Consider the following 26,838-nt stretch of genomic DNA (forward strand, 5'->3'; position numbering starts at 1 on the left):
GTGGTGGCTGTTTTGCACAATCACAAGGTAGTGTAAGCTTATACAACTGCTGTTAGAGTTTGTAACATATCAATCATGGCACATTCAATACTACAGTAGGTATTTATTATGCGAATGTTGCGACTCCCGGTATCCAATTACTAAAATAGATGACCTCATCGCAATAATTCATAGGTAAAATTAGAAGTAAATGTGAGAAACAATTTGATCCAGACAATATCGATCAAATGTTTGCATATTATTTTTGTATCACACTTAATATTTTAAAAGGATGCTTTTGTTAAACAACGATTAATTCTCACTATACGTAGTGGGAAAGGGAATGACTTGGTTTAGCGCGGAACCTAACGGAAACATTTTAATTCCGTGACATGTTGTATTCAGCTTTGAAAGGCCCAAGTTCCGAGTGTTTTTTTTTTGCTACTCCTCAGTTCAATGTACATGCGAAAACACAAAAAAGCACAACAGCGGAGAGAGGAATTACAGAGAGACATATTAACATGCACTTCACCTAAACAGGAATTGAAACAAGTGGAGCCTCGTTTGACGCTCACCTTAATGTAGTGTGCACTGCTCATGGTTGGCAGAACGTCACTATTATTTCGCACCATGGACATATGGTACGAAAAGGACAACATTTTCCCCTATAATGACTTCTAATAACTATAGAAGGAGTTAATAAAATATATAAATCGCATTTTGTGATCGAGTGCGAATATTAACTCTGCATCAAAGTAAATTAGCTGTCAGCTTAATAGTTATTGTAAAAATTAAGACATCCCGTTGATGTTGTGGATATTCGCTTCATTGAAAGGCAAAGTTGGATGACAGGGTTTCAAAAATAGAAAATCGCTCTTAGATGATTCTGGAGTTAAACACACAGTATAACCAAACCCTTCAGCCTGACAAGATCCAGCATAATGTAAAGACTCGTTTCCTGTAGGTCTCGGATTAAAGGACTGATTAGAATTCCTCCGTCTGTAACAACAAACTGTAGCGCGGTGATCTTCAGCAATATTACTTTCTTGTTTAATCTTCAGTGCGATCAGAAAAAATATGATAACAAGAAACAGAAGCGAAGTTGATCCTAAAATAATGATCAAATAGCGATTTAGATCCGGAAAATAAATTGAATATTTGGCTTCGTGGGTTCGTTCAGAAGATTTCTCTGTAACATTGGCCAAGATTGTAAAGATGATGGTGGCCGTACTGGAGAGACGCGGCTGGCCATTATCCTTTACCAAGAGCACCAGTCTTTCTTTGATGATGTCATGGTCTCCAAAATGTCGGGATGCCCTGATTTCGCCAGAGAGGAGACCCACAGTAAACAGACTGGGATCAATGGCTTCCAACAGCTGGTATGAAAGCCGTGCATTCTGTCCAGAATCGGCATCAGCAGCGATTACCTTGGTAACTAGGTATCCTGGATATACTGACGGCGGCGTAATATCCACTGATGCTGAACTGTTCCATACTACAGGTGAAACAATAACTGGAGCATTGTCATTTTGGTCCAGGATAATAACATTCACCGTGGCAGTGCTGGTCAGTGGAGGAGATCCACCATCCTGAGCGTGAACATTGATCTGGAATTGCTTCAGTTCTTCATAGTCAAAGGAATGAAGTGAGTAAATGTTGCCATTTTTGGAGTTAATTGTGACCTGACCACGGTCTTGTTCTATGCTATTCTCCAAAATAGAATAGATCAGCTCACCATTCTGGCCCAAATCAGAATCTAATGCTGTAACTGCAAATATGGAAGCACCAGGTGTGTTATTTTCCATCAGATATACGTTATATAACGATTGAGCGAAAATCGGTGCGTTGTCATTTATATCAGAAACGAACACCACAATGGTTTTCTGCGTTGACAGAGGGGGCGATCCTCCGTCCCATGCTGAAATTGAAATGTTGTATCCTGGCGCTGTTTCACGATCGAGGGTATCACGAGTAACCAACTCATAGGTATTCATCAAAGACTTTTGAAGTTTAAATGGAATATTCGCAGGAATTTGACAATAAATCTGCCCATTTTCCCCTGAATCCAGATCCACCACATTGATTATAGCAATCACAGTTCCAGGCTGGGCATCTTCGGCGATTGTATTCGATACTGACGCCACCTCTACCTGGGGTGCGTTATCATTCACATCAATTAGTTCGACCATAACTTTGGCAAGACCCACCAGTGGAGCATTATCCATTGCTTGTACATCAAGTTCATAAACACTTGATTCTTCGAAATCCAATACTCCTTGAAGCGCAATCTCCCCCGTCACAGGATCTAATTTGAACATTTTACGAATCCTTCGGGGAACGTGTCTGGTGAAAGAATATGACACCTCAGCATTTGTCCCTTTATCTAAATCAGCAGCGTTGATTTTTAGCACTAATGTACCCAGAGCCGCGTTTTCGGGCACACTAGTCCGGTATATTTCATGATCGAATACAGGTGCGTTATCGTTGCTGTCCAGCACAATAACGATAATCCGAGCTGTGCCAGATCTCTGAGGTGTCCCGGCGTCCATGGCCGTCAATACGAGTTCATAGCTGGACTGGTGTTCATGGTCCAACGGATTCTCTAATATCAGGTCCGCACTTTTACTCCCATCGCTTCTGCTCTGCACTTTGAGACCAAAGTGCTCGTTTGGACTGATCTGGTAAGTGCTGATTGCATTTGTGCCCACGTCCGGATCATGCGCACTCTCGACAGGAAAGCGCGTCCCAGGTGCAATTACTTCAACAATCTCCAATAAAAACTCGTCCTTTTCAAAAGTAGGAGCATTGTCATTTATATCTACTATTTCCACCATAACGTGATGCATTTCTAACGGATTGTCGAGTGCTATTTGGAGAGCAAGAGAACAGGTAGAACTTTGCCTACAAATATCCTCTCTGTCAATTCGTTCATTCATAAATAAAATCCCATTCTCCGGATTTAGCTCAATATACTTCTTCCTGACATCGGCGAGCAGCCGAATTTTTCGAGAAGATAATTCCCAAACTTGCAGTTTTAAATCTTCGGCGATATTTCCAACAAAGGCCCCATGCTCCAGTTCCTCGGGAATCGAGTAGCGAATGTGGCCTGAAACCAGGTCCAACACACAAAGCAGAAAAACAAAAGACGTTCCGCCCCTGCTCGTATTCGCCATTGTTCTGGGTTGCGTGTTGTTGTTTAAAAAAATCAAAATCTATCCTAGTCGTTTACATAAACTGACTGACTCTGTCACATATGAGTTGAGAACCGATATTAAACCGAGGAAAGAAAATATTAAACCTCACTATTATTTCTGAACATGGCCGCAGAGCGTAACGCACACACAGCATCTCTGTCTCCCGTCTTCTGGTCAGCGCTTCACTGATGGGGGAGGGGGTAGATCTCCGGCGACGTTCCAGCTCCTAATTGGTAGACAGCGACACAGCGAGTCTCATCCAATAATTGCACCAAAGGTTTCTTAAAGAAAAACTGTCTCAATATTATTTCTAATGTAACCAGCCACGACAATTAAAATTGTGCAACTAAAATATCGAATGGTATCACCTAAACGAAAACCGTAAAGATTTTATGCAATCGAAAAGTGATGTTCATGCTGTTCATCTTTTTTTTGTTCTGCTGCGCAGCGATGCATATCAGATGGATTTTCGTGTACAATATTTCGCCTGCATGATGCAATTTAGAAGCATCATATTAAATTTGAACAACCACGCTGCTGGCAGAAACATAAGTCTGCTGCTTGTTTCATTGTCTTCAGTTATGCACTGCTACATCAATTAAGTGGTCGAGCAATTCGTCGGGTAGCTGCCTGCAACGATAAAGCGAGGGAGGGCATTTGCGATCTTTCTAGGATCATAACAAGATCATACGACATAGTTTAAATGTGCAGGACGCTCTCTCCTCACTGTCTAAAATCTTCCTATGACAAGTCACGTTGAACTAAAATCTTGGTGTCTACCCTTGCATGCCTTTTGAGTATTTCCAGTAAACATCCGTCTTAAAATGAAACTTTTTTCCATAGGGTTACATTTGGCCCAAAACTGAACTGGGCTGGCAATATAAACACTGTGCCTACCAGAACAGGTCAAAGTCTAGGAATCATGCGGCGAGTAACTCAACTGCTGACTCCCAAAGCTTGCCTCCCAACTACAAGGCGCAAGTCTGGAGTTTGATGGAATACTCTCCAATTGCCTGGATGGCACCATATCTCGCAAAATGCTGAACTAGAAAGATGCTTGTTCCAAATCTGTAGATGTGACCAGAACGCTATATCAGTCGCCTGGTCGTCATTTTTGCTACCCTTTATAGATGAACTGAGAAACTTTGTGCGAGAGAACCGCTGCAGTCACTGAGGTGTAGGTAAACCCACAAAGCTGTTCGGGAGGGAGGTCCAGTATTTGACTCACCGACAGTGCAGAAATGGTAATATATTTCGAAGTCAGGATGATAAGTGGCTTGGAGCGGAACCTGCACGTTGTGGCGCTCCGAGGTATTGTTGATCTTATCCTTCTTGATGACAGTGGTTGTGGCTATCTTGCTGAGTTCCTGCAGTGCATCTTCATAGAAACACTACAGTACAGAAAGAGGCCATTCGGCCCATCGAGTCTGCACCGACCACAATCCCACCCAGGCCCTATCCCCATATATTTTAACCGCTAATCCCTCTAATCTAGGACACTAAGGGGCAATTTTAGCAGGGCCAATCAACCTACCCGCACATCTTTGGACTGTGGGAGGAAACCAGAGCACCCGGAGGAAACCCACGCAGACATGAGGAGAATGTGCAAACTCCACACAGACAGTGACCCAAGCCGGGAATCGAACTCAGGTCCCTGGAGCTGTGAAGCAGCAGTGCTAACCACTGTGCTACCGTGCCGCCCCTATCTTGTAGCTGGTTCACACGGCTGCTACTGTTCGTCGGTGGTGAAGGGAGTGAATGGTTTGTGGAAGGGGGAGCTATCGAGCGGGCTGCTTTGTGCTGGATCGTGTGAAGCTTTTTGAACGTTGTTGGACTTGCACCCATCCAGGCAATTGGAGAGTATTCCATTAAACTCCAGACGTGCGCCTTGTAGTCGGGGGGCAAGCTTTGGCAGTCAGCAGTTGAGTCACTTCCCAGACTTTGACCTGTTCTGGTAGGCACAGTTTTTATATGGGTCGTCCAGTTCAGTTTCTGGTCAAATGTAACCCAATGGGAAAAAGCTTCATTTTACGATGGATGCTTACTGGAAAATCTCAAAAGGCATTCGAGGGTAGACGCAAAGATTTTAGTTCAACGTGACTTGTCATAGGATGATTTTAGACAGTGAGGAGAGAGCGTCCTGCACATTCCGATTATGCCTTACGATCTTGTTAATGTAAGGATCAGAAACACCAAAATATACTTTGAAGTCAGACTAACAATTGGCTATTTTGACACTAATTGGAGGATTCACTCCAGGTGTGATTCTACTGACATACTGTGAAGCCTTTTATAAAAACACGCTTTATTTAACAGTACAGTTTAACTATAACAAATTAATTAGCATAACATTGAACAATTGAACAACACTTAAACATGACAGGATTAAATTCATAACTGCTAACCTATCTCTATGCGTTCCAATTCAAGCAATATTCCTCTTACAGACATATACCTATCTTCAAAAATCAGTGAGCTAAAGACAGGTTTACGTGCTTGGACTTAGGTTGCCAGCCCTGGAGCACCTAGACAACCTCCAGAGAGAGAGAGAGGCAGAGAGGCAGACTTGCTTCTTTCAGAACCAGGCTGAAACTGCTTAGTTTAAAATGAAAGAGAAACTGTGTATCTTCCTTTAACTCCTCCCATTAAGCACATGACTGTGTCTCTGTCAATCAACCTAATCAAAACTCCGGTTCAACTCCAGTCTTGGCTGATTCTCTGTATGCAGTTTGCACATTTCTCCCTGTCTCCAGGTGCTCCAGTTTCCTCTCACAGTCCAAAGATTTGCAGGTTAATTTGACTGGCCATGCTACATTGCCCGTTAGCATGCCAAGATAGAGAGATTATGGGAATAAGTGGCGTAAATACTTAGGGTTACGGGATACCACCTTTGTAAGATACTCTGTGGGGGAGTTGGTGCAGATGCAATGGGCCAAATGGCCTCATTCTGCACTGCAGGGATTCCACATGTGTTAAAAAATCCAACAGTGTAAGAACATAAGAACATAAGAAATAGGAGCAGGAGTAGGCCATCTAGCCCCTCGAGCCTGCCCCGCCATTCAATAAGATCATGGCTGATCTGACGTGGATCAGTACCACTTACCCGCCTGATCCCCATAACCCTTAATTCCCTTACCGATCAGGAATCCATCCATCCGCGCTTTAAACATATTCAGCGAGGTAGCCTCCACCACCTCAGTGGGCAGAGAATTCCAGAGATTCACCACCCTCTGGGAGAAGAAGTTCCTCCTCAACTCTGTCTTAAACCGACCCCCCTTTATTTTGAGGCTGTGTCCTCTAGTTTTAACTTCCTTACTAAGTGGAAAGAATCTCTCCGCCTCCACCCTATCCAGCCCCCGCATTATCTTATAAGTCTCCATAAGATCCCCCCTCATCCTTCTAAACTCCAACGAGTACAAACCCAATCTCCTCAGCCTCTCCTCATAATCCAAACCCCTCATCTCCGGTATCAACCTGGTGAACCTTCTCTGCACTCCCTCCAATGCCAATATATCCTTCCTCATATAAGGGGACCAAAGGAGAAACAACAGAAGCAAATATTGAAACAAGCAAAAGTTAGGTTTCATGCTAACGTTAATACAATATGTACTAGAATGGGCTGTCACGGAAGTGGTAGTTATATCAATGATAGGAACATGTAGAAACTTCGAAATAAAGATTTGACCCATCTAGCCTTCTATGCTTAGGTGAAAATTTAGACTTATATGCAAAATAAAATCCGCCAGTTCAAAAGGTAACGAAAAACTCTTCATCTGTATCATTACCTAAAAATGGCTGTTCAAATGAATGCATCGCGTTGGTGTGCTGGACATTCACTGTAATGTAGGGTAGGATGGCAGGGCTTCAGAAACAAAAAGAAAATCACTCCTGGATATTTCTGGAGATAAGCAAACGGAATCACGATACCCTTCAGTCTCAGTAATTCTGCTATAATTAAATGGCTCGCTTGGGGCAGGCCTGCGATGAAAATCGCCATTCGAATTTCTCCAGCTGGTACAACGAGCAGTGGCATTGTCGCCTTCAGTAAAACCTCTGTTTTCTTCAAATTTCAGGGCGACCAGAAAAATGATCGTGAAAAGAAACAAAAACGAAGTTGATCTTAGAACGATAATTAAATAACGATTACGTACCGAAAAATACTTCGACTGCCTCAGTTCTTCAATTAGTTCCAAAGAGTTTTCTGTAGCATTGGCTCCCTATGAGAAGGAGGTCGTGGCGGTACTGGAGAGACTGGGCTGTCCATTGTCCTTCACAACCAGAATCAGTTTTTTCTGACGATTTTTTGCTGTCTAACATTTCGCGTTGCTCTGATTTCTCCAGAGAGAATCCCACAGTAAACAGATTGGGATCAGTGGCCAGCAACAGTTGGTAGCAAAGTGTTGAATTCTGACCGGAATCTGCATCAGTTGCGATTAACTTGGTGAGCAGGCATCCTGGAGACACTGACTGGGGCGCAATCTCCACTGATCGGGAATAGTTCCACGGTGGAGGTGAAATAATAATAGGCGCGTTGTTATTTTGATCCAATATAATAACATTCACGATGGCAGTGCTGATCATTGGAGGAGATCCGGCATCCTGGGCTTGAACTTTGATCTGGAACAGTTTAGCTTGCTCGTAGTCAATGGAATGTAGCGAACACGGCTTCTCCACTTCGGTCCATATCGAGATCTAAAGTGTTCACAGGGAATAGGAACACCAGAAGTGTTGTTCTCCATCAGGTAGAGATTATACAAGGGTTTTGTAAATCTCGGTGCATCATAATTGATATCAGGAACTGCAACCAAGATAGGTTCACGCGTTGAAAGTGTGGGCGAGCCTCTGTCCCAGGCTGAAGTCGAAATGTTGTAGAATGGAACTGTTTCGCGACCCAATTCAAAGAAATTCTTTAAAGACTTCTGCAGTTTAAGTGAAATATCCCCAGGAACCTGGCACTGTACTTCTCCATTTACCCCCGAATCTCAATCTTTATAGCTGTCTCTGTTGCAGCATCTTCAGAGATCGTGCTGGATAATGATGTTATCTCTAACACGGGACAATTATCATTAACGTAAATTAAGCTAATCAACACTTTAGCATGTCCTGCTAATGCAGGCAAAGCGTTATCCACAGCTTGTACATCAAGTTCATAAACAACCGATTGTTCAAAATCGAGCACCCCTTGATCGCCCCAGTTCTCGGTTCCAATTTGAACTGTTCGCGCGAATGCTTTCGGAAACCTAATGGGTGAAAGAATAAGTTAACTCAGCATTCGTGCCTTCATCTCAATCAGCAGCGTTGATTTTGCAATGAAGTTACCTTTAGCAGTGTTGACTGTTATAGTCGGCCTGTATATCTCATGGTCGACCAACGGTGCGTTACCATTGACGTCCACTGCATTCAGGATAATCAGATCTGTGAGGAATTCCATATTCAATAACCGTCAGTGTCAGATGAAAGGTGAACTGTCTTGCCTAGCCCCCTTCCGCTATGATTTATTGGAACATTCAGGGCATGGAAACTGAGCGCCGATCCAACTGGAAATGGATGGACAGCCCATACAGGTTAAAGAATTGGGTTTACCCGCTATAATTTTGGCCGATAAGATTCTCAGGGGAACTGCCTCCGATTAGGATACACTAATAACTCAGTTTGATTTTCGCAGGGGTCACACTTCACTTGGACATTGGGAATGATTATTCTAAAGCTATCATTGGGATCTTCGCTGAAAGCTTCATTGCAGACTGTCGTTTTCACACAATCTAGCAGGTGTGGCAGGTTCTGTAGACCCTTACAACATCCTTGTGGAGGTGTGGGCGGTCAGAATTCTGGCTGATGCTGTCTTGGGTGTTTCATACGCGAGCTTGCCAAGCATATGGATTTCCTGTGTTAGCTTTAATATCTCCCCACGGTACCTGAGCAGCAACGTGACCTGACGGATCACTGCGTTTTCCAGGTTGGCAGATCTGTGAATGGGGGCCTCCATTTCCGTATTCAAATTATTCAGGAATTGCATCTGCCTAAATTTCCGTTTCGGCAATCTGAGCTAAATTTTTAACAGGTCGTTTTGCCGATTTGCAACCAGGGAAGACCCACTTATCTCCTCCTTATGTCCGTATAAACTCCCGAGAAAGGTCTCAGTTAACCAGACATTCGGGTCATCTGTCTGCGATGCCACATCAAATTCCTTTGACAGAACTGTCGTCTGACTACAGAGCAGATCGGACACTTTCTGTCTCTTTGGCTTCGGTCGTGGTCTCTGAGATTATAAGGCAGGCTATCACTTTTGACACGCCTGGTAATTGCTGAGGAACACGTCCACCTGTTCATTGGCAAGCTGGGGACACTTCCCACAGTCATGTTCCGACACAGTGTTGCACTTCAAGAGCACTCGGTATAAAGGGAAGAACATACACTCTCCTTCAAAACTCAGTGCAAACACTTATGCACATACTACACACTCATGTGGAAAGATCATGACTTTTTCCAGAAATAGAGTTTGGCCGGACCCTTTATAGCTTATCCACCTTGGAATGAGGAAATGTGGACATTTCTTTCTGATCAAAACTCTTGTTACTCTAAAGGTTTGTTTTAATTCATCCACACTCACAGTGATGCGTCTATAGGGAATTGCAACGCCATGATTTGGTCTGCTACGCTTTATGTCTGACTCCAATGTTCTGCATGAGGATTGTGTGCGCCAACAAAACATGCGTCCCCCCCCCCTCCACACCACCAACCCCTCCCCCCCCCCCCCCCCCCGCCCCCCGCAACCTCCGTGACCTCCAGTAATCAGCACGATGGTATCATTCCTTGTGGCAATTAAAACATGGTGTGGAGATGCCGTATTGGACTCTTGGCCACGCTCCTCTACTCAGCACCATCGTTTCTCGCCTGAGGAAGCACTCTGTGTTTCCACCTCTCCCTTCTTCGCCAGGGGTGCACAGTTTCCGATCACGCTCCAACCCCGTTTCCTTCCCAGTTGGCGGCAGTTGACTGGGGAATGGTTTCCTTTGGGATGAGGGTTTGTGGAACAGCTCATAAGCATTATCTAGAGTTGCTGCATATTGCTGCATACCTGGCCAATGTTACTCCCTGTTTCTCTATTTGAGTCTTCATTAGGAGGCGATGGAGTTCTTGAACTGGAAAATTATTTCATGAAGGTTCACGCAGCTGGCCTCAATTTTAATTGCTCGTACCAAACAGTCCAATGTAAGTCGCTTAAGCTGTTCAAATTCCAGGTGCATATGGGTAGATGATTTCCTGAGCGCACGAAATTACTGACGGTACTCCTCTGGCACTAACTCGTACGCATTCACAATAATACTATTTGCTGCCTCATAGCGTGTCGCACTTTCCTCGGGCAAATGGAAGTAAATGTAGAGTGTTTCCTGTCAACTTACTCTACATAGTCGGGAGAAGTTTTGGTCTGTCCACTTTAAGTACTGTGCTCCCCTTTCCAAAAAAGTAAAGAAGGTGTCCATCTCTTGAATAAATGTAAAGCGAAATGGTAAAACTTGAATAACTGAGTCCTAAGACTGAGCTGGCGCTGTCAGCTGGTAGCAATGAGGATTTCCCTTATCAACTCGACATATTTTAATTTAAACTCGCTTTCATTTTCTCATTACTGGAATTTTCTCTTCTCCTTCAGTTCCTCTCTCTCTTTGCGGCCTTTCTTTTTTGTTTTATTGTTCTTTCCTCAAATTCTATGTTTCACCATCCCTTTTAAAATATCCGTTTTCGGAATTGTCAGGTAGAACTCCACCTTTAAGTAACTCTTATTTTTTCCAAGGACTGAGCCCTTCACTTCTCGCCAGATACCTCTTATTCTACGAAAGCACTCAAATTACTTCGCTAGTGTATGGGAGCAATTCCAGATATGGGCATTCAACTTTTTGATGACCAGGTAGGAAGAAGTGAACTGGCTCCCTCTATCTTGCTTTAACCTCCTTCGTAGGTCAAGGCAAACCTTTAGGTTCCTTTTTTATGAGCATATGTATTTTCAAATCAGAATATATTTAACTAAGCTGTGATCGAAAAAGGAGCGAATCGAAAAATGTTTCCTTGATTCAAAACAAAAACAAATGCATTAACCAGTACCTGAGAAAAATAAGAAAAATACTTCGTCACACACATATATCATACATTGGGGACGGGGGCGGGGGGGGGGGGGGAGCGGTGAGAGCACAATAAAACCGAACAATAATATACGGTTACGTGTCCCTTGACTGTGCTTGAAACGCATAGAACCATAGAATCCTACAGTGCAGAAAGATGCCATTCGGCCCATCGGGCCTGCACCAACCACAATCCCACCCAGGCCCTATCCACATATCCCTACATATTTACCCACTAACCCCTCTAACCTATGCATCCCGGTACACTAAGGGGCAATTTAGAATGGCAATCAACCTAGCTCGCACATCTTTGGACTGTGGGAGGAAACCGGAGCACCCGGAGGAAACCCACGCACACACAGGGAGAATGTGCAAACCCACACAGACCCGAGCCAGGATTCGAACCCAGGTCCCTGGAGCTGTGAAGCAGCAGTGCTGACCACGTGCCCATGTTTTAAACGTTGCAGCCAATTTAGGTTAGTTGGTTTATTGAATGTGGGCAGATGTAGAAGATGTTGCAATTATTATGAGATCCATGTTTTCCCGTCGATTTGACTTCTCGAAGCGACTAGCACTGCCAGGATCACTTGCAACCCCTCTCTAGTGGCTGCTAACTTTGCCTTGAAATACTACTTCGGCATTCCCAAGATGTTTTGAATGCGCCTACCTGTGGCAGCTATTGTTTAAATATCCAGCACTTTGCATTTTTCATGTCTGTTCATTAGACGGTTGTGTTTCCGTGGTTGTCTCAATTATTGGAAATGATTCTCTCCTCACAATCCCCGAGTTTTCTGGTTGCGAATGTGGTCTTGCATTTTTAAACAGTTTGATTTGTCTCAATTCAAGTTGCAAATTTTCTACTTAGTTAAAAGTTGGAAATTCTATTTTCAAAAATGAAAGAGTACATCCTCGTAGAAATTGAAGCCGGCGACTACGCCGCAAAACTGGTTGCACACAGCTTTGCAATGGGATGCACTGTGAAATTATAAGGTTTTACTGTTTTCCTGGATGAAGAGATTGTGCTCCTTTCATATCAGGAAAGTAGAAACGTACAGGCACGTAAAGGTGTCTGACCCTGGTCAACCTGCGTATAAATGATCTTCCAGCCACATATAATCACTCTTTCATCAAGGCAGATGACATCTGCGGTGCTTGTCAATCAAGTGCTTTCAAGAACATTAACAATGCGTTTAATGAGGACCTCTCTGACTACTTTCAAATCCGGTGCCCCAAACCAAGTGCTGCCAAAACAGTATTTTATGCCTACAATCTTCGGGACACAAGAGCTCACCAGGAAATTGACCGCTACCTAAACGGCAGCCGCATCAAACACCATCCTGCACCCACCTATCTTGGTGTCGTTTTGGACTGCACAATGATCTTCAGCCACACCTCCAGAAATTCGCAACTAAATTGAAGACTCGCATCAATTTCATCAACAAGCTTGCAGGTTCATCTTGAAGAGCCAACAACAGAACTTTAAGAACTCTTTCTTTGGCTCTCTGCTACTCAGTAGCTGAATGTTGCACGTCCTCCTGGAAGAATTCTGCGCACTGCACACTGGTAGATGTCAAGCCGAATGAGACCATGAGAAACATCTCAGGAGCAATCCGATCAGCAACCATAACTGACTACCTGTGCTCTGCAACATTGTTCTACCAGAATCTGTTGTGAAGCGAGCACGGCACAATAGCAAGAAAGAGTGCACAAATATCCGGATCTGCCACTGGTAGAAGTTATTACCCACCCAGCAAACACCTCACCTCAAATGGGGACAATCTGGACCAACCTGCCAGGGTCAGGCAATTGACCAGTGAAAGGACCTGTGGCACAATACCAACAACATAGTCCAGGACCAACGCCTGGCTGATGACCCTAGGCCTTGACCTCCCGTGTGGCAAGTGGGTCAAACTGAATAGGTTTCGCATTGAAGTCAGGCCCTATCACAGCATCTTCTTCCTTTGACAACACTGAATCTCACCCTGTGTAACTATGGTGAAGTAGAAGCTATGGTGCATATAGTTGACAACTGCCCCGACCTTTGCTTCAGTGGCGGTCTCACTGTTCTACTGTGATGAGGAAGTTGCCACCTGACTGAAGAATTTCAAACTTGACACCTCGTTCTTCATCAATGCAGTCGTCACCTAGTGTTTGTGCGCCCACTTGCTGACGGTGCATGTCCAACAGTCTATTTCTTAAACAGAGCTGAGATGCGTCACTGACTAGTTTAGTTTCAACAGTAATCAACATATTTTGAGGCCCTTTTCAGGCTTCAGGTGATTGACAGTTAACTATCACTCAATTAGAATCTTCCAAAGCTGCGAACTCTGCGCAATAGATGAAGGGAACTCCACCACTGGTGGAGACACAAAGCATCCTGATTTGGAACTATTTTTCCAATATTTCACTGTTGCGGGATCTAACATGGAACTGCAAAACAAGGAATACAGCAGTTCAGAAAGACGGCTCAGCATTACCTACTCAAGTGCAATTAGGGTGGAAAACAATTGTTGACATTTCCAGTGACGCCCATGTTCCATGGAAGAACAAAAGGTTATGCACTGTCATTGTTAGAAATGACGAATGTTTGAAGGAGTGGATGGAGAGCCAATCAAATCAGTTGCTTTGCCGTCAGGGGTAACAAAATTCTTCAGTGTTGTTGGAACTTCATTAATGCAGGCGAGCTTGCAGGATTCCACCATACTCATATCTTGTGCCGCGCAGACGGTCGCAGAATTTGATAAGTCACGATTGTGAGTAGTTCACCAAACAATATTGAACCTCTGAGCCGCTCTTGTAGCTGCAGCATTTATGTGGTTCATAAAATGAATTTTCTGCTCAATTTCCAGGATGTTGAAGCTGAGGGTTTCAGCACCACCAATCCCGTTGACAGTCAAGGGGAGAAGGTGTGATTCTTTCTTGGTAGAAGATATTGGTACTTGTGTGGCATGGATGACGCTTTGCGCTTTTCAGCCCATGATTGAATAATGTCTTTTTCTTGTTGCAAGCAAGCACGGACTCTTTCATTGCTTAACTAGTGACTCCAGCGAGAGCACCTTCTAAACACGTACACTCTGTCACCTCGAAACACAAGGGCAGCAGATATATGGAATCACCACGCATTTGCATCCTTCCCTCCAAGCCACACACCATCCTGCCTTGGAACTTTCGCAGTTTTTCACTGTCGTTGGATCAAAACCCTGGAAATTTCTTCCGATCAACACGTTGATGTACCTACACCACATGGACTGCAGCGATTCAAGAAGACGACTCACCATCGCCTTCTCAATAGTTTGGGAAAGGAAATAAACGCTGCCTAGATAGCGACGCCCACACCAGTGAAATAATACACTTAAGAAAAGAACCTAAAAACCGTACACTCATCAGCAAGATTGCTCATTCTTCATCTAAGGATGGAGAGACACGGCTGAATATCGGTTGTGCTAAGATACATCCAAGAGAAACATAGAAAAATAAGAAGTAGAAGCGGGAATAGACTCTTCAGGCGCTCGTGTCTGGGCTCCCATTCAATCAGATGATTGCCATTCTGATTGTGGCATTACTCACATTTGTGCCTTCCCGCCTTGGTGCTTGAATCACTTCTAGGTCAAACATCCGTCGAACTCGGCCTTGAAGATATTCAATGATCAAGAATCCACTGATCTCTCGGATAAAATATTAAGGAACACCAGAGAGAAGAAATTGTTCCTCCTCTGGATATTAGATGGGAGAACCCTATAATCTGAATGGTGTCCCTAACTCGAAATTCCCCGATGTGTGGAAACATCCTCTCAGCCTCGACCTGTCAAGCCTCCTCATAAACTTCAATGCCCAACCTTCCTTCACAAGACAACCACTGTATCGCACAGATCAGCCTAGTGAGTCTTCTCTGACGTGCTTCCAATGCAAGTATACTTTTCCTTAATTAAGTAGAGCAAAAATGCAGACGGTAGTCTAGGTATGGTCTCACAACTACCCTGTAATGTTGTAGCGAGACTTCTCACGTTGCACTGCTTCTTCCCTGCCAGCAGAGACCAATGTTCTATGTACCATCCTCATTGTTTGCTTCCCTGGTTTAATATATGTTTTGGGATGCAGACGTCGTTGGTTAGACCTGCATTTATCGCCCATCCTTAATTGCCCTTGAGAAGTTAGGGGTGAGCCGCCACCTTCAATCGCTGAAGTGCACGGTTTGTTGGGACAACCAAAGTGCCAGCAGGAAGGGAGTTTCACGATTCTGACCAAGCAACAGTGAAAGAAACACGGATTTCATTCCACGTTCATTTGGAGCGTGGGTTGGAGGGGAACCCACCACAGCTAGTGACCTTCTCATGCATCTACTGCCCTTATTGTTCAAAGTGGTCAATATCGCAGATTTGAAAGTTACTGTTGAACATTGCTAACTTCCTGCATTGCATTTTATAGATGGACCACACTGCTGCCGCTGTGATTCGGTTGTGAGGGAGTGGAATTTTAAGTGGCGGACAGAATGCTAACCAAGCGGGCTGTTTCTGATCCCAAGATGGAATCGAGCTTCTTGAGTGCTGTTGGAGATGTATTCATTCAGATAAGAAGAGAGGATTCGCTCACACTCCCGACTTGTGGTTTTAGAAGGTAGACATGCGACGGGGAACACGAAGGTGAGTTACCAACTGCGGAGTTCCCAACCTCTGACTACTTCTTGTAGCCGCAATATTTATTTAGCTGGTACATTTCAGTTTCTGGTCAATGGTAACCCCGAGGATGTTGCCGATGGCATTTCAAGGATGGTAATGCCATTGAATTTCAGGAGGAGGTGGCTATTTTGTTTCTTCTTGAACTTGCACGCTGCCTGTCACTTTCAGGACAGGAATGTTACTTGCCACCTATCAGCCGAAAGCTGAATGCCGTCCAGGTCTTGCTACATATGAACACGGACTTAGTCAGTACCTGAGGAGTCACGACATATACTAAGCATTGTTCTATCAGCGGTGAACATTAATGCTTCTGATCTGATGATGGAAGAAGAGTCATTAATGAAGGAGCTTCAGATGGTTGAATCGAAGATAGTATCCCGACGAACATCTGCAGTGATGTCCTGGGAATACGGTGATTGAAAACCAACAAACACCACTATATTCCTTTGTGTAGATATCAATCCAACCAGAGATTCCTCTTGATTTCCATTGACATCAACTTTGCACCCAACTCGGCCATATGCTGCCTTGATATCAAGGGCATTTATCCTCACCTCAACTTTTGAGTTCAGCTCATTCGTCCCTGTTTGGAACAAGGCTGGACTGAGGTATGGGGCTGAGTGCACCTGAGGGAACCCAAAATGAGCATCAGTGAGTATGCTATTGCTAAGCAACTGCCACTTGATAGCACTCTAATGACGCCTTCCACCACTTTCATGATGATCGAGAGCAGAAATCAATGATTTCTAACCTCTTGTGATTTATAAGCAAGCACATACAGATCCCACTGCTCCATAGCATTCTGTACTCTCGCCCTCTCTCTAGTTAAATAATATTAATACTGTTTAATACGATATTACAGATAACATCAATTAAATAATAATACATTGTATTCTCTCTGTCAATTCTTCACTTAAATTATCTATACCTCTGCCGATTTCTGTGCCCTGCCAACATCACTTTATGCCCCCAATCTCTATGTCATCAATAAATTAGGTTACAACCCATCTATCCTTTCATCCACATATATTACATCTAGAGGGTTATCTTTATCTATCATTCTTGTTGCATCCTCAAATAACGAACAAATTTGACAAACATAATTTACTTTTCATCAAAATGCATTCAATCTGCTTGAGCGTATTATATTGTTTTAAATATCATGCCACTACTTCCTTAATAATGGATACTAGTATTTTCTCAATGATATATGTCAGGCTAACATGACTATAATTTCCTGCTTTCTGTCTCCCTCCTTCCTTAAAAAGGGGTGCTACGTTTGTGGCTTTCTAGTCCACCGCATTCCAGATTCTAGGAAACTTAGGAAGATTATAACAAATGTATCCACTCCCTTGAGCTAAAATAATTGGCCTCCAAAAAAAGGCATTATTTTGTGCTTGTTATGCCTTCAGAAATGAAAACTTTTCGCAAGTTGCACATTAACTATAATGTTTCAACTCTTCAATGCCGCACTTGGTCAAATGATGCCACGACGTAAAAGGAATCACTCTGACTTCGGGTCTAGAATTCAGTTCTTCTGTCCAAGTTTGGAACAAAGACTGTAATCAAACCTGCAACTGAATTGACCTGACTGAACCCAAAGTGAACAATGGTGACCAAGTTATTGGTGAATGTGTAATGCTTCATCGTTGTCACTTTTGGCACTTGGCTGATGATTCAGAGTGGACTGATGAGATACTTACTGGCTGGATTGTTTTATTGGGGCAGGGCATATCTGGACGAATTTCCATTTTGCCAGGCAGATGTCAAATTTGTAGCCCTAGTGGAACTGCTTGGCAACAATCAAGTCTATTTCTGAGGCACAAGTCTTCAGCAAAACAACTAAGGTGTTTTCCGGGTCCATAGATTTGCTGTCTGGAGTGAAGTTTGCCTATTTTAACATTACTGGGTTGTACCTACTTGGCTGAAAGCAGGAATCCAAGAATATGGGGCACTTCAGCAAGGGTCAAGAAGAGTTATGCCATTAATAATTCTGGGCTGAATATGATTGTGAACCGTCAAATCTTGTCTCTTGCTCTCATATGCTGGATTTGCCATCACTCATGAAGGGAGCGTCTCTTTCTTGTCAGTTGCTTAACTGTCCACGAACCTTCACAACTGGGTGTGACAGGACTGCAGAACTCTAATCTGATCCGCTGCTGGTGGGATCTCTTGTAACTCTACAACATGCTGTTTCTGTCATTTAGCATGTATATAGTCCTGTTTTGTAGCTTCACCAAGTTGGCACCTCAGTCTTTATGCCCAATGTTGCTCCTGGCATGCCTTAATGAGCCAGCGTTGGTACTTGGCTTAATGGTAATGGGTGTAAGGAAATGTTGGAGCATGAGGTTATATATATATTGAGGTGAAGGTACAATTTGCTCCTGCTGGAGGTCCGAAGTGTATCATTGATGCGTACTTTGAGCTCTTGGATTTGCCCTTAACCCATTTCATTTAAACAGACAATAACATCACCTAATATGATAGAGGGTATTTCCATTTCGAAGACGGGACCTCGTCTCCACAAGGACGGGTAAGTTACTTCTCTCGTGTTGGCCCTGTCACCATTTCAAAAGGGGCATGCCTAATGGTTATGTACTTCAGAATTCATTCAGCTTAGTCACCTGTGGTGCTGTCAACAGACATTTGAATGGAGAAGTACTGAAGAATAGATGTCATGAAAATAGATGGAACCTGGGGCCAATGGTGAGACCATCAAAATCAATGGTCTGTTGATGTGAACAAGTACACATTAAATGAGAAGATGCTTATAGGGAACAAACAAGCTATGCAGAAGCCTGTTTCACTCTATTTCAGATGTATGTTTAATTGGGGGCATGCCAATTTTGAAAGGATGGCACAGTGCAGCAAAACCATCATACAGCAGACGTTAGGGACAACATTATACCAGGGTTAGGCCCTCACAGCAGTTCTATCCTGCCAGTAGAACAGGATACATCCAGATAATGTGATGGAGGAGCCTTGACTGAAAGGTGTGATCATGTGAGCACGAAAAGATATCAGATTGTTGCCTATTCTGTGAGACTGATCTACCAAGTTCCCAGATATTAGCAACTTGGCAGAAGCACCTGGGCTAGTTGCTTTTTGTCCTTCCCCCCCTCCCCCCCCTCCCCCCCTCCCCCCCCACCCGCCCCCCCCCCCCCCCCTCCTGTACTTGCATCAGATGTGGGTGCTTTGTCAAAATGTTTTAGTCTTTTCTGAAGTAGTGTGAATCAACCGAATGGCTTGTCAATTTCCAGGAATTCAACCACATTTCCTTAGATCTGGATTCACATGTAGATCAGACGCCATTATTTCCCTATGGATATTAGTGAATCAGAGAGGTTCTTTTTTTTCAATCTGGTAGTTTCCACATTAATTTCATGAGTTAAACTCCAATTATCCAGCAGCGGAAGTGGGATTTGAACTCATGTCTCTGCATCCTTAATTCAGCCCCTAGATCATTAGATCAATGATATCATCATGACACTACTGAACACTTAAAAATTCCGACTTTATTCAGAAATCTACAAACGAAAGGTGTGGATAAATCTCATGCATTATTGTTGCATGCAAAATTAATATTCAGCATATGTTATCTGTTGATACCTTGCTGAAGCGACGCACCTAATTCGCAAGGTCTGCTAATTTTAATCAAGGAATATTTTAAATCAAAGCACTGATTTCTGATCTAAGTGGAAACTGATGCTTAAAACCAAACAGGAAAATTGAACACAATTATTGATTTATTGGTTTGGACAATTGCTGAGATTTAATGGACGTGCTTAACTCAGTATTCTCAATATTCATACATTTACATACAATAAAAGTTTGCATTTCTATTCAATTTCCCATGGAAGAATGCAGGTACATGTGACAAACAGAGCTAATTGATTATACCTCTTTATTCATAACAGTGACATTTCCTAACATTTCTCTTGAGGCAATGGTGAAATATAAGGCTTCAAGAACAGAAAATCTGTTTTGGAAGATTCCGGAGATAAACAAACCGTATAATGATAAGGTTCAGCAGCTATTTCGCCAACACCAGTATAATTCAAGTCGTCCATTCGTCCCTGTCTTTCAGCATACATATAATTTGAATCCTCCCCTCTGCAGCAACATAATGGGGAGTTGTAGCCTTCAATAATATTTCTGTCCTGTTTACACTTGATGCCAACCAGGAAAATTATAGTCACAAGAAATATTAATGTGGTTGAACCCAAAGCGATAATTAAATAGAGATTTAAATCAGTGGCATATTCAGGATTTCTGATCAAGTTGCTACTTTCAGAGAATCTTTCACTGACGTTGGCCAACATTGAAAAAAGGATTGTAACCGTGCTGGAGAGACTCGGCTGTCCATTATCCTTCACCAAGATCACGAGGCTCTGGGTGGAGGCATCCTTCTCCAAAATTCTTCGGGCAGTTCTGATTTCTCCAGAGTTCAGTCCCACGCTGAACAAACTGGGATCAGTGGCTTTCAGCACCTGATAGTGGAGCCGTGAGTTCTGACCAGAATCAGCATCAGTTGCGACTATCTGGGTGACCAAGTAGCCCTGACCCGCTGACTGAGGCACAATCTCCACTGCTGCTGATCCGCTCTGTGCTGAAGGTGAAACAATGACTGGAGCATTGTCATTTTGATCCAGGATGATCACATTCAATGCTGCGCTGCTACTCAGAGAGGGAACGCCAGCGTCTCGGGCTTGGACTTGGATCTGGAAGTTCTTCAGTTGCTCGTAGTCGAAAGAGAGCAGCGCATAAATGTCCCCATTATTGGAGTTAACGCTGATGATAGAAGACGCTGGCAGACCTTGGATCGTACCCGCCTCCATGGCATAGGAAACAAAGGAATTTTGATCCGTGTCTAGATCCAGAGCAGTAACTGCAAAAACAGAAGCACCAGGCAAATTGTTCTCCATCACGTACACAGTGTACAACATTTGCATAAATCGGGGTGCGTTATCATTTATGTCAGATACTGAAACATGGATGGTTTTATTTGTTGAAAGCGGAGGAGACGCCGAATCGCTGGCTAAAACATGTATGTTATACATGGAGACGGTTTCCCGATCCAGCATGCCACTGGTGATCAACTTATAATGGTTACTGGAAGAGGATTGAAGCTTAAACGGGATATTCTTTGGAATTTGACAGTGAACCTGTCCGTTTTCACCAGAATCCTCGTCAATCACATTGATCAAAGATATCAAAGTTCCTGGACCTGCATCTTCGGCAACCGTCGTTGACACGGATGTCACCTTTATCTCCGGGGCGTTGTCGTTTACATCAGTTACCTTGATGAGGACTTTCGAATGTCCCGCAATTGCAGGTGAACCGTTGTCCACAGCTTGTATATCAAGCGAGTAACTCTTCGTCTTTTCAAAATCGAGTGTTCTTTCAACTCTAATCTCCCCGGTCTGTGGGTCCAAACTGAATAATTCGCGCACTGCTGACGAAGCAAGTTTGCTGAAGGAGTATGTTACCTCAGCATTTGGACCATCGTCCAGATCATTAGCATTGACCTTAATCACCAAGGTACCCCGGGGTGCGTTTTCTGTTAAGCTGCTCCGGTAAATCGCACGGTCGAATACAGGGGGGTTATCGTTACTGTCCAGCACTGTAATGAGAATCTGAACTGTGCCGGATCTTTGAGGGCTCCCACCATCAGTCGCCGTCAACATCAGCTGATAGGACGACTGCTGCTCACGATCCAGAGGTTTCTCCAACAACAGCTCGGCAATTTTAAGCCCATCTTCTGTTGTTTGCATGTTTAGGCCGAAGTGCTCATTGGGACTAATTGTGTAAGCTGCGACTGTGTTTATTCCAGTGTCCGGATCTTGCGCACTCTCCAGGGGGAAAGATACCCCCGGTGCAATTGATTCGGCCATCTGTAGGGAAATGGTATTATCCGCGAATCTGGGGGAATTATCGTTTATATCCAGGATCTCCACTTCACCACGATACATCTCGAAAGGATTTTCTATTACTATTTCGAAAGGAAGAACACACGTAGCGACTGATCCACAAATATACTCTCTGTTGATTCTTTCACGAATGGATAAGACCCCATTATCCAAATTGACCTTCAGGTACTGCTTTCCGTTATCAGAGGCCAGCCGAAATTTGCGAGCTGACAGTTGCCGTACGTTCAGTTCCAAATCTCTAGCGATGTTCCCGATAAAAGTATCCTGCTCCAATTCCTCGGGAATAGAATACCGAATCTGTCCGGCAATCAGATCAGGCATATACACCAGAAAAAAAATAGCAAACGTTTTGAATGCTGAAGCGTCGTTACTCTGCGAATTGGCCATTGTTCTGGAATGAATCATTTCCCAAACCAGGCCTGTCTGGGATTAAACCGCAGAGCCGGTTTTACCACAAAATACGTACACCAATTACCTAAAGCCGAATTTGCAAAGTCGCGATCTTATCCTTCTGAACTTCTCTCCGCCGTCTGAAGGCAGGCACTGCTCCCTCTGCTCATGGATTCTGATCTCGGTCCGTTATGGGGGAGGGCCAATGGATCCAACACGGCATTTGAGTTTCTTATTGGTACACAGCGACACAACCAGTCCTTTTCAGTTACTGCATCAGCAATCCTTAAAGCCAGTCTGTTCTTGCAGTTGTTTAATATTGCACAACCATAAAACTTAATAAATGATAAAATCAAGTATTCAGCTTATTCTGACCGTAAAAGGTCAGTACAAACACTTTCGAGTGTAATTAAGATGAAATGTTGGAACTCATAATCCGTTCAACGTCAAAGTGATGGCATCAGCATTTCGGCGCCTCAACGTATAGTGTAGGCGACCTTCTTGTCTTGGTGACTGTAAATATTTTGACGCTAGTGAACCTCAGTTACGTAAATTGTTAGCAAATGAAGTGAGCAGATTCCAAAATATGTTCCATCACAAGTCAGGAACAGGGATTTATCTTGACAATTATGATACAAATATGTACATATAATTGTGAACTTATTAACATTCCTAAAACGTTGTTTCAGATATCCGGTTAGAATTTTCCGGCTAATCTAACTGATATTCTTCCGAATTTGATGCTACCTATTCTTGGAACAATTAAGAGAAATCCATGTAAAAAAGATCATTTGGCTGTCGAGTTCGGAACTATAAACTATTAACAAGGTGGAAAAATGTTGAAAACGTTTGTGAATTTGTCTTGCAAGGACACAAGGAACCAATAAACCAATAATAGAGTCATAGAGTCATAGGGGGTTACAGCATTAAAACAGGCCCTTCGGCCGAATTTATCCATGCCGCCCCATTCTTTAACCCCGAAGCTAGCCCCTATTGCATGCGTTTGGCGCATATCCCTCTATACCCATCTTACCCATGCAACTGTCTAAACGCTTTTCAAAAGTCAAAATTGTACCCCCTCTACTACAACATCTAGCGGCTTGTTCCAGACACTGACCACCTTCTGAGCGAAAACAAATGCCCTTCTGGACCCTTTTGAATCTCTCCCCTCTCACCTTAAACCTATGCACTCTAGTTTTACACTCCCCCACCTTTGGGAAAAGATATTGACTATCTAGCTGATCTATGCCCCTCATTATTATATAGACCTCAACAAGATCACCCCTCAGCCTCATACGCTCCAGAGAGAAAAGTCCCAGTCTATCCAGCCTCTCCTTGTAACTCAAACAACCAAGTCCCGGTCGCAACCTATTAAAAGTTTCTGCACTCCTTCTAGTTTAATAATATCCTTTCTATAATAGGGTGACCAGAATTGTACGCAGTGTTCTAAGTGTGGCTTTACCAATGTCTTATACCACTTCAACAAGACGTCCCAACTCCTGTATTCAATGTTCTGACCAATGAAAGTAAGCATGCCGAAGTCCTTCTTTACCACTCTGTCCACTTTGTGACTCCACTTTCAAGGAGCAATGAACCTGTATTCCTAGATCTCTTTGTTCTATAACTCTCCCCAATGCCCTTCCATTAACTGAGTAAGTCCTGCCCTGATTCAATCTAACAAAATGCATCACCTCGCATTTATCTAAACTAAACTCCATCTACCACTCATCAACTCACTGGCCCAATTGATCAAGACCCCGTTGAAATCCCAGATAACCTTCTTCATTGTCCACCATGCCACCAGCCTTGGTGTCATCTGCAAACTTACTAACCGTGCCGATCAAAGTCTCATCCCAATCATTAATATAAATGACATAGAGCAGCGGACCAAACACCGATTCCTGAGGCACACCGCTGGTCACAGGCCTCCAGTTTGAAGAACAACTCTCTACAACCACCATCTGCCTTTTGCCATCAAGCCAATTTTGTATGCATTCGGCTACCTCACCCTGGATCCCTTGAGATTTAACCTGATGCTATAACCTACCATGTGATACCTTGTCAAAGGCCTTCCTAAAGTCCATGTTGACAGTATCAATTGCACTGCCCTCTTCTACCTTCTTGGTTACCCCTTCAAAAAACTCAATCAAATTTGTGAGACATGATTTTCCACTCACAAAGCCATGTTGACTGTCCGTAATCAGTCCTTGCGTCTCTAAATGGCTGTGGATCTTGTCTCTCAAAATACCTTCCAAAAACTTACCCACTACAAATGTGAGGCTCACCGGCCTGTGGTTTCCAGGCTTTTCCCAAAGGTACTACGTTTGCCACCCTCCAGTCTTCATGCACTTCGCCTGAGGCTGCCGGTGATTCAAATACCTCTGCTCGGGGACCCACAATTTCCTCCCTGGCCTCTCACAACGTCCGAGGATACACTTCACCAGGTCCAGGTGATTTATCTACCTTGATGCGCTTTAAGACTTCCAGCACCTCCTTCTCTGTTATATATACACTCCTCAAGGCATCACTATTTATTTCCCCAAGTTCCCTAACATCCATGCTTTTCTTATCAGTGAATACTGATGAGAAATATTCATTTAGAATCTCACCCATCTCTTGTGGCTCCGCACATAAATGACCTTGTTGATCCGTAAGAGTTCTTGCGCTCTCCCCAGATACTCTTTTGCCCTTTATGTATTTGTAGAAGCTTTTTGGATTTTCCTTTGCCTTATCTTCCAAAGCAATCTCGTGACCCCTTTTTGCCTTCCTGATTTCTCTCTTAACTCCTTAAATAGGATCCAATTAAAGTAAATTAGAAGATGCTCCCGTTTATCATGAGCTAAATAGCAGGGATATAAATGTAATGTTCAGTTACATCCGTATAAAATCAAGCAATATCAAAGTGTAATATTTGACAACTAAGATGAAACGAATAAGATCTTGATATTATGAGCTCTTGTGACAATGTCTCCTCCCCAAGGTCCTTTCTAGTTCAATATTCCATTTGTTAATACATCGTTTGATTCTGACACAGACAGTATTCAGTCTTCATCTGCAAGAACAGTAAATCACAAATACTATACTGTGCAATTGAGGCACACAGAAAGGTAGCACTGAATTCCATTCTTGAAGCTATTTTATGAAAAGTAGCATTCTTCATTTGCACCAATTTCAATGAAATTGACGTTGCCCCTGCTGTAAGGGAGGATTGCAAGTTTCCAGGAACAAAAAGTTACCCTTATATGATTCTGGTGGTAGACAGACTGTGTAACCATTGGTATCTGGGATGGGGAATGTTTGAGCACAATAACTTGAAGAAGCTGTTGGCAACGATCTCCGAATAAAGGCACCATTCGAAACTTCTGGTTTGCAGCAGCATTTTGCAGAGTTGTACTTTTCAGTGACCCGCCTATCCTGGCCAAACAGGAAAATAATGATTCCAAGTAATGTAAAAGAAATTGAGCCCAAAGCAATAATCAAATCAAGATTTAAATAGGAAAGATGTGAAGGATTCGTGACCAGGTTACTACTGTCAAAGGATCTTTCATTAACATTGCCTAAGATTGTAACCATGATGGAGAGTCTCGGCTGTACATTATCCTTCACCAAGACGACCAGAGTTTCACTGATGGCATCGTGCTCCACAATTCCTCGCTCTGTTCTGATTTCTCCCGTGTTCAGCCCCACGCTGAGCAAACTGGGATCAGTGGCTTTCAGCAGCTGATAGTGGAGCCATGCGTTCTGACGGGAATCAGCAACAGTTGCGATTATATTGGTGACCAAATAGCCCTGAGCTGCTGACTGACACAATCTCCACTGCTGCTGATTCGCTCAGTGCTGAAGGTGAAACAATGACTGGAGCGTTGTCAATTTGATCCGGGATGATCACATTCAATGTAGCGCTGCTGCTCAGAGGGAAACGCCAGCGTCTCGGGCTTGCACTTCAATCTGGAAGTTTTAGACTTGCTCATAATCAAAAGCGCGTAAATGGTCCCGTTTATCGAATTAAGTTTGAGGTAATTTGACAATGGCAAATCTTGGACATCTAAATTGTAAAAGAGTAAGTGATGTAGTCAGTCACTGCGAAAATAGAAGCAGCTTTAGAAGTGTGTTCTCCATCGCACACACTGTGTCCATGGGCCGAGCAAATCTTGGAGCGTTATAGTTTATATCAGAAACGGCCATTTGGATGGTTTTATTTGTCGATATTGGAGGAGACCACGAGTGCCTGGCGAAAATTGCAATGTTGTATCAAGGGATAGTTTCACGATCCAATATGTCAGTGGTTATTAATTTATAATGACCACTCGGAGATGTTTGCAATTTAAAGGAAACGTTTTTGGGACCTCCCAGGTCACCTGTCCGTTTTTTTCAGAATCGCGATTGATTACATTGATCAGAGCTGCCACAGTCCCGGGAGTGGCATCTTCAGTGACCTCAGTGCAGCTACATAACTTTCTCGAGGGGAAGGGTCAACAGCCGGTAGCCCTGGTACATTTTGGTGCAAACAACATACGTGAAAACAAAAAAGCGATGAGGTCCTAAATGTAAA

At 43.5% G+C, this 26,838-nt stretch overlaps 1 protein-coding gene and 1 pseudogene across 1 annotated transcript; both read right to left on the minus strand.

The window, feature by feature from the left end:
* Nucleotides 1-770: 770 nt before the first annotated feature.
* On the minus strand, nucleotides 771-3,152 carry LOC144505607 (protocadherin gamma-A12 pseudogene; annotated as a pseudogene).
* A 16,550-nt stretch (nucleotides 3,153-19,702) lies between these two features.
* Nucleotides 19,703-22,289, minus strand: LOC144505438 (protocadherin gamma-C5-like). The gene has a single exon (XM_078231543.1). The coding sequence runs from the start codon at nucleotides 22,281-22,283 to the stop codon at nucleotides 19,893-19,895; it is 2,391 nt and encodes a 796-aa protein (XP_078087669.1). The 5' UTR covers nucleotides 22,284-22,289; the 3' UTR covers nucleotides 19,703-19,892.
* Nucleotides 22,290-26,838: the final 4,549 nt, after the last annotated feature.

Source organism: Mustelus asterias, chromosome 16, assembly GCF_964213995.1.
Source record: "Mustelus asterias chromosome 16, sMusAst1.hap1.1, whole genome shotgun sequence".
Taxonomy (NCBI): Eukaryota; Metazoa; Chordata; class Chondrichthyes; order Carcharhiniformes; family Triakidae; genus Mustelus; species Mustelus asterias.